Source organism: Sinocyclocheilus rhinocerous, unplaced genomic scaffold, assembly GCF_001515625.1.
Source record: "Sinocyclocheilus rhinocerous isolate Xijiao unplaced genomic scaffold, SAMN03320098_v1.1 scaffold270, whole genome shotgun sequence".
NCBI classification, from domain to species: Eukaryota; Metazoa; Chordata; class Actinopteri; order Cypriniformes; family Cyprinidae; genus Sinocyclocheilus; species Sinocyclocheilus rhinocerous.
This window is the reverse complement of record NW_015653456.1, coordinates 264,540-273,907: the sequence shown is the minus strand read 5'-3', so window position 1 is coordinate 273,907 and position 9,368 is coordinate 264,540. Positions and strand designations below refer to the sequence as shown.

General features: G+C 37.2%; 1 protein-coding gene across 1 annotated transcript in view; it reads right to left on the bottom strand.

Moving 5' to 3' along the window:
- lama4 (laminin, alpha 4) overlaps nt 1-6,625 on the bottom strand; it is a 57,176-nt gene extending 50,551 nt beyond the window's left edge. Inside the window, exon 1 of the mRNA XM_016521866.1 lies at nt 6,314-6,625. Coding sequence (XP_016377352.1) covers nt 6,314-6,409 — 96 coding nt within the window. The 5' untranslated portion in view covers nt 6,410-6,625. The remainder of the gene's footprint in view (nt 1-6,313) is intronic.
- Nucleotides 6,626-9,368: the final 2,743 nt, after the last annotated feature.

Genomic DNA, 9,368 nt, shown 5'->3' with positions numbered 1-9,368 from the left:
GTGCAGGCTTCCACACTAGGCAGAGATTCGAAAGTCTGGCGGCGTGGGCATTCTCGTTCCCATAGCGTTTTCCGATGCAGCTCGAGTTCCGGAAGAGGAACGTCTCAGGTTACGTATGTAACCATGGTTCCTCGAGGGAACGAGATGCTGCGTCTCGGTGCCATACTTCCGGCATCCCTGCCAGCGCTTGCTTCATTTCTGAAGCTGACGCCGGCTCCGCCGCACGTGCTTTTATAGCTTCCTGGTCATTTCGTCACCCGCCCGTGACGTCCCGCTCAGCTATTGGACTGATTTCACATGTGATTCAGAGCGTGGTCACAGAAGGCGTTCCCGTAGCGTTTTCCGACACACCGTCTCGTTCCCTCGAGGAACCATGGTTACATACATAACCTGAGACGTTTGTACTGTTTACCTTTTTTAAAGTAATGTGAAATTGATTTTTATATTTCTTGATTTCTGCCTTAGTTTTAGGTTGCAATGTTTACCTTTTTTAAACTAACGTGAAATTGATTTTTGTATTTTTATTTATTTATTTTATTTTTTATTTATATTTTTATTTTATTTATTTTTTATTTATATATTTTTATTTGCATTTTGAATGTAGTTTGGCAATTAAATGCATTAAATGGGTTTATTTTTCACGGTTATTAATGTATGCAATTTCAGTAGTAAAAAAAATTTCTAAAAAGGAAACAAATTAGTTGTTTATTTTAAGAGATCTATCTTATTTTCTCTTGTATATTTAGTATTGCTCTTTAATAAAGAAAAATTACTTCTTACCCGATTACTCGATTAATCAATGGAATAATCGGTAGAATACTCGAATACTAAAATAATATATATAATAATATACTGTGTATATATTAGCCAATTTCAGTATATTTTCAGAATTTCAGTCCAGTGAGGTCTCTGTTAATTTAGCAAAATAAAACTTACAAATCCATGCTTGGTCTTAATGTACATCAACTGAGATACAGTACAGATGCTCTTTTGTTTTATTCAAAAATACATAATGCCTTTAAGCAAATCCAGGTAAAAATCCAGGCAAAATTTTATATGAATATTATTTCTATGCATATTGACTTCAGTTGTCCACCCCACATGCACATCCAAATGCCCACCGCAGGAAGGCATCCCTAAATGCTACTGAGTGCCATGAAAGGAGCTTTGTTGTTAGTAGTATGCTGTAGTGTAGTGAGAATTGTTTAATTCAATCAGCTCCCACTGCAAGGCAGAACAAAGCTGAGCTTCATACATCACACCCTTTCACTTTTTTACTTCTGAACCGTCTGAATTGTACGACTAAAAGTGGAGTAAATAATTAGAACAATCTCTTTTCTAATTTAACTGTTTCCTGCTCTGCAGAAAAACAGATTGACTGGACCATACATTCATAATTTTATAATTACAGATTATAAAACAGAAGATCAGATATTAGAAGACCAAGAATCTGTTTTAAATTATGAATCTGTTTTCTACACAGACCTCAACGACCAGACAAGCCCTTGGCACAGATCCCTATGGCCAGCTATAAGGCCAAACCCCATCATGTCAGAAATCAATGAATATTCCAAAGTATAACAGGTTGGTGGCAATCATCATTTATAAATCCAAAACATCTAAAATACAATTTACCTCAAAAATATAAATATAATACAAAGGGAATCTTTATTGTTTGAACAGCAACTGGACTTATCCAAATGGACTGGACACTTAACCAAGAATGACTCCACTAAAATGCTTTATAGTACTATTCTGTCTGAGTGGTCTGTTTAATTGTTATTTTTATTATTTTTAAATCATTTATATGTATGAGTGTTTTGTTTCTCAATGCATTTGTCTACTGCAGTCGCTTGGAATGCCAGTCTGTGGACTCTTTCTGGCTAAAGGCTTGGGTATACTTCATTTTCTTTGCTCTACACCATTTTGTGCACAGTTGACCATACAAGCCTTTCAAATTATATTCTATGGACTGCATGCACAGATGAATGTATTCAGTGTATGTACACTACCTAGTGAACCTTTGTTTTTTGAGTACATAAATCACTCATACATGCGCTGTCCACGTGGACACAAAAATTGGGATGCAAGTATAAAAGTTATGCCGGCAAGGGAAGTATTCTTTTGGCTTAAGTGGGCAGTTCTTGGCCAGAATAAACAGTCAGAAGTCCGGTAAGTTTGATTCTCAAGGAATGCATGAGCTCATAAAATGTATAGTTGCTTTGGTTAAAATGTCTGCTAATGGGTAAATGTTAATAAACAAAAGTCCCCTTTCAGGGGCTCCCACTTTGTGCAATGGCAACAGCTTGCTATCCTCCTTGCCTGTAACCCATCTCTCTCTCTCCTTCTTTCTCACACTGTTTACATTGTTTTAGTGAACATAAACACCAGCTAAGAAACACACAAAAGTGCATACCAGTTCAAAACAACACACTGTCACAAATCTATAGTTTAGGAGTGTAACAGTAAGTTTTGGTCCTCAAATTTGATCGGCCAAGCAGTGTTCCAAGAGTTCTGGAATAGAATATAATAGCACACTGAGACATTTCAATATTTGTAGCTATGTCAGTGTTCAAAGCATTCCAAACTATGCATGCAGTGCTGAATGGAAGCAAATTTATGTTGTTATATCCATGATCGCTCAGAGCGGGGGAGGGGGAATATCTGTCGCTCTGCTCCACTCATATATGCTATTCTAGACTGGCTTTCTGTGTTTTGAATGGTGAAAAGAAGAAATAAAGGCAGAGAAGAAATAAATGCCTGCAAAAATAAAAAGTGAAAAATAAATAAAATCAGTTGTACTACTCCATATGCTGTCTGCTACATAAGCAGCACCCAAACTCTCAACATAGGCATAAACAAATAAACAATATTTAATGGAAGGTCATAGAAGTTTGAAGGTCAAACTTGTAGCTACAAAAAAATGCAACATTGATCATGGATCATTCAAAATGTAAATCACCTGTTGTAAAAAATAAAGAAACTAAGAACTAAAATGAGTTGTCAGTTAAAACTCCTATAATAAAACATGATTTACATGTTACATATGGAATACATTTAGGGAGCTTTCATCCAAGCTTGTTCCCAGCGCCCCCACTGCATTGTTCTGATTTCAGACTCAATTCTATCCAACCCTGGTGCATTTGCATTCATCTTGTATCATCAGAAACATGCACAGTGTATATGATAGAAAATGTAATATATATATATGGGCCATTCTACAGAATTGGTCCAAAGTCAGAGCTGGAAACTATCTTGAAAAAAAAAAGTATTTTTCCAAAAAATTAGCATGCATGCAAATTGTATAAGATCCAAGGTACACATAATTGTGCAGTTAATTCTCATATTGTATTTTTTAGAAAGTTTTGGAATATTTGTCCACTCCCCAAATAACAATATTTCAAGTGTAATTTATGAGATTTGCTGTATTTTGAATCCAATTTTTCTTTGTAAAAGGCAAAAAGTTGATCATACTGATTTCAAAGTTAAGGAGGATTCATTAGTATGAATATACATTGAACCAAAAACTATCATAATATCTTAGTTGATAATTCAGTATACTTTATTTTTGACAAAACATCCCCCGTTTTGGGAGTGACCCTTTGGTTGCAATTACATCACATTAGAGAATTTTAACTCACATACTAAAACATACTAAAATACCAAAAAACTTGCATAACTGTACCAAAATTTTGCTTATTTCCCCCAAATATGAGGATTATGTTCCCTTTGATTGTTGTGATTATTACGTTTTGAATATGGATATTTTTCTTACAAAAACGCATCGATTCGCTACAGAAGGCCTTTGTTCACCCCCCGGAGCCGTGTGAGACACTTTTTATTATGGATGGGCGCATTTTATTTCACTTCTTTTGGATTGATGCACTGCAACACCCGCTGAGTGCCATGAAACAGCTTGAAAGATCAAAGACCATTTTTAAAGGGGTCATATGATGCTGCTAAAAAGAACATTATTTCAAAGTTAAGGAGGATTCATTAGTATGAATATACATTGAACCAAAAACTATCATAATATCTTAGTTGATAATTCAGTATACTTTATTTTTGACAAAACATCCCCCGTTTTGGGAGTGACCCTTTGGTTGCAATTACATCACATTAGAGAATTTTAACTCACATACTAAAACATACTAAAATACCAAAAAACTTGCATAACTGTACCAAAATTTTGCTTATTTCCCCCAAATATGAGGATTATGTTCCCTTTGATTGTTGTGATTATTACGTTTTGAATATGGATATTTTTCTTACAAAAACGCATCGATTCGCTACAGGAGGCCTTTGTTCACCCCCCGGAGCCGTGTGAGACACTTTTTATTATGGATGGGCGCATTTTATTTAACTTCTTTTGGACTGATGCATGCAACACCAGCAGAGTGGCAATAAACAGCTTGAAAGATCAAAGACAATTTTTAATATAACTCCGACTGGATTCGTCTGAAATAAGAAAGTCATATTCTTATATTTCCTGATCATAGATTTATGGGTTTAGTTCAAATCAGTCTCGGCCAATGGACTAAAACATACACTGTTTTGGTAGTGACATGAAAAATACGGGACACTAGTTTTTAAATAAAGTTTCATAATTTACAAAGAATATATAAAATAAATATATATTTTTTGAACTTTGAAGAATCAAAAAGATACTTTTAAAAACAAAAAAATACAAAAATTGTTTCAATATCATTTTCATAAGTTGAAATTTAGGGGTTAGGGTTTGGGACAGCCAACTCCCAATTGAAAGTACCCAATAAATGATGATTTTATATATATTAAGCTTACTAATGTTTTAAATATTATTGTGGGTTTCAGTAGATAATAAAAGGATCTTAATAAACATCTAAGATTTGAATACTTAAATGCTTTTTAAATGTGTTTTTTGGTTGTGGGACAGCACTTTGCACCAATTCTGTAGAATGGCCCATATATATTTTTCCTTTGGTGCTATTATGCACAGCGGAATGAGCGGCATGTGCCCCACACTAACAGGTCTTTGCCTTTACTAAAAACACACACACAAAATAACACTTAATTCCAACATCTACCCTCCTTCTCCTGTTCTATGCAAAGCATGCTGGGAACTAGAAACCCACTGCCCATGCAGTGTTCAACGATATCAAGATAATTGTATTAAGTTACTACAACTTTTTTTTCTTTAAATCAGTTAACACAGAAATTTGAGTTTAAATTACGTACAATATTAAGGTGACGTTAAACATTGTTTCCAATAAAAGACAGCTTTAATATATTTCATATATAACTATGAAATATATATTATGAACTAAGAAACCTTGTTCTGCCAAATTCTCAAATGGCAGCATTATTTGGTTACTTGTGAAACAGACTTTGCATTAGGAGGAACATGTCTATAAATGTCTAAAAAAAAAAAAGGTCTAGTTAGAGAGCTTACTATAGGCTTTGGAACACAACTTGAATCTCTTCTGATCCTCAGGGAATGTATCAGTACAGAAGTGTTCCCACTCTGCCCATTGGATCAGTATGTCCCCCCAACAGATGGCCTCCCTTCGCCTCTGTTGCATTTCCGGTGAGGAGTGACTATTAGACCCTAGACTCTCAACAGCTGCTGGTTGGGGAGGTGGGGGTGGGGAGGCCACAGAGTTTTCTCATTACAGAGCATGAGACGCATAAACCTCTCTCTTTGTAAAGACCTTTTTAAACAGCTTTTTAATAGCATGTTCAGCACTAAACCTTATGTTTATTGGAACACTAGATTCCATACAAGAAATCCACACCCAAACAGCCATGTAAAACATTTCATTCTGATCATCAACTATTGACAAATCTCAATATCTACAGTAACAACAGCCCAAAGATAAGTGCTATTGCTTTAAAGTTGCTCATGAAGTTCTGAAATGTTTAACTTTCAGTCGGATTTGTTTATATACTGTATAGCACTTTTCACAATAGCCTACACTTTGTTTTAACGTGACTGTTTCTGATATTTTTTCCTATAATTCCTCAGGAGAAATAAAAACACAAATGAGGCACTCACTGACATTCAGTAAGTACTAGCATAGCCTAGCTCAAATAATCAGAACACTGAATTTGATTAGAGATATTTGAGCATAGTGATAATTCTGAACACATGCAGCAATAAAAGGAAAGCAACACTTTTAAAGAAGCTGCTCTGGATAGAAGCATATCTACAAACAAGTATAACAAGTAACAAAGGAACTAAAATCAACATATTATTTGTGTTTATTGTAAAACCTTTGGCATATGATGCTAATTCAAATATTCCTCTTTTCTCAGCCATAAAGAGAGGACTTACCCTGTAGACTGTGTTTAACTGTTGCGAGGAAGCTGTGTGCGTGAGTGCTGACAAGATGCAGAGAACACAGATCGATCCAAACAGCAGAGAGGCCATGATTCCCCTCTAAATGCCCAGGCAGTGTGTGTTGTTGTGTTCCCTGCTGTAGTCTTTCTCACATCTACTTCTCCCTTGGCTATTTTTTTTCTTTACTCAAGCCAATGTAGTCTGCATTGCTGTTCTCTTCTTCTCTCGCTTACGCCCTGCCCTGCCAAGCTGGACTTCCTCCCTCGATCACCCCCGGCCCCCCTCTTCCTCACGCACACATTTCCCTCACAAGATCTTGAATGGAAATCACATGCAGCTAAGAAAAAAATACATTTAAAGAATCCAAACCGAGGAAGAAATATCAAAGCTCTTTGTGTTTTCTTGTGGTTTCTTGTGTAACTTCTGCTGTTGTTACCCTAAATGTGAGTGTAATGACGGCAGATTGGCAGAGAGGAATACAGCTAATTGACAGCTCTTTGCTCATTACACTACCCTTTGACCTTGGCTGTGGCCCTCCCCCTCCCTATGAATGTCTCTTAACCTTTCTAACCCACTGGAAACACCATCTCCTACAACACACACACACATTTAGGTGAAAGCGTGACAACATATCCAAATGCTCAGACACACATATGCTCTTGTATGTGTTGGTTGTTCGTTGTGTATAGTCCAGTGGTTCTCAATTCCTATCAACTCACTTTTCTGCACATTTTGTATGTCTCTCTTATCTGACACTCTCCTAATGAGCTGATGTTCTGAATCAAGTAAGTTATATAAGAGAGAGACATACAAAAATGGAAAGCGGTGGGTCACCATGACTGGAATTGAGAACAGTTGGTGTAGTCACTCATGGAAAGTGGACCTTGCTTTATGCGCTAAGGCAGTCATGCTAAAATAAAAAAGGAGCTTCCCCAAAAGGTTCCTACAAAGCTGGAAACATAGCATTGTCCAAAATGATTAAGATTTTCCTTCACTTGAAGTAAGGGGCCAAGCCCAATCCCTGAAAAACAGCCCCATACCATCATCCCTCCTTCACCAATCTTTACAGTTGGCAGAATGCAGTCAGGCAGGAAATATTCTCCTGGCATTCGCTGAACCCAGACTCGCCCATCAGACTGCCAAACAGAGAAGTGTGATTCATCACTCGACAGAACAGGTTTCCACTGCTCCAGAGTCCAGTAACAGTGTGCTTTACTCAGCTCCATCCGATGCTTGGCATTGTTATTTTTGTGCTGATATAAATGCCAGGATCTCTTCAGCTCTGGAATCATCACCCGCTCTGTGACATTACAAGGTCTTCCGCTTCATGGCTGAATTGCTGCTGTCCCTAAAGTCAAGTCAAGTCACCTTTATTTATATAGCGCTTTTAACAATAAAGATTGTGTCAAAGCAACTGTACAGCATTAATTAGGAAAATAGTGTGTCAATAATGCAAAGTGACAATAGTAAACACTAATTTTTCAGTTAAAGGCAGTTCATCATTGAATTCAGTGATGTCATCATCCGGCTAAAATAGTATCTTTGCAATAATGTGCAATCAAGTCAACGATATCACTGGAAATGAAGTGTCCCCAATTAAGCAAGCCAGAGGCGACAGCGGCAAGGAACCAAAACTCCATTGGTGACAGAATGGAGAAAAAACCTTGGGTGAAACCAGGCTCAGTCGGGGGGCCAGTTCTCCTCTGGCCAGACGAAACCAGCAGTTCAATTCCAGGCTGCAGCAAAGTCACATTGTGCAGAGGACTCAACTGGCTCCTGTGGTCTTGTCCCGGTGGTCGTCTGAGACAAGGTCTTTACTGGGGATCTGTATCTGGGGCTCATCTAGTTGTCCTGGTCTCTGCTGACTAAACACTTTTACTTTCCAAAAATACCACTTACAGTTGACCGTGGACTATTTAGCAGGGATGACATTTCACGAACTGACTTGACATCCAAAGTTGACATCTTATCACAGTACCACAATTCAATTCACTGAGCTCATCAGAACTGGGGTGTTTCTAGCCTTTCCTCAAGTACTGGGGCACAGGCCCCCCATCAAAAAAGTGTGCCCAAATGTTGATACTGGTTTTTAATCCTGCTTTGGATATAAATTGGCTTTTCAATAGGCAGAGGCTGAACCAAGTCCAGGGTTAGGCTAAAAGTAGCCTAATGTTAGTGCAATCTATTAACTACGCACATCATAAACCCATCTTTTTAGGCAAGTACCAGATATGGATGTCATGCCACAAGATCTTTTTAATGACTGAATTTGTATTTAACTTGATCACATTGTAATAAAAACACTGTAATTAAATTATAATGCTGCCATTTTTACTGTTACTTAAACAGCAAATCAATTACAAACAAAGCAGTCAAAGAGCATTTACATTTTCAAAGAACATTACTGACTTCAGTCTAGTGCAAGTTTAAGCACTCTCGAAAAACTCGGCTGAAAACTCCCATTATAATCAGTGAAGCTGTCTACACTGTATGATGAATGAATCACTTACATCGTACGTACATCTGCAATTTGTTGTTAATGATGAGAGAATTCATGAGAGTGCAGAATTCAGTCAGCGAGCCTGTTCACTGAACAAAACTGGCGTTTCAGCAATGGCTAATCTAAATGCTTTTGATTGGCCATTGCATTTATAAGATCACCGGACTGCATGTGTTTGGTTATAATGCACGACAGTGTAAAAACATGTACAAAGAAATATGATGCAACATTAGCAGATCTAAATGTTATGCCGCAATCGGCACATCTCAATTCATTTTCATTTTATTCGCGACAGCTGAATAGATTTAATTTAATTGTTATGGGGCATTTTTTGTCCCAAGCCCCTGTTAATTTCTGACCCCTGGCCACAGGAAGGCTAACCTTACCCAGCCTTATAAACACATTCTATCCTCTATCTATGGTCTTTACCTTCGGCATAGAGTCTTTCATAAAAAGCTGCACGCACAATAAAAAGCTGCTTCGTCGATGGCAAATCATAGAAGACATTTGCAAGTTTTGTTTCCAACAGTGGGTTGTAGGTAAATATCA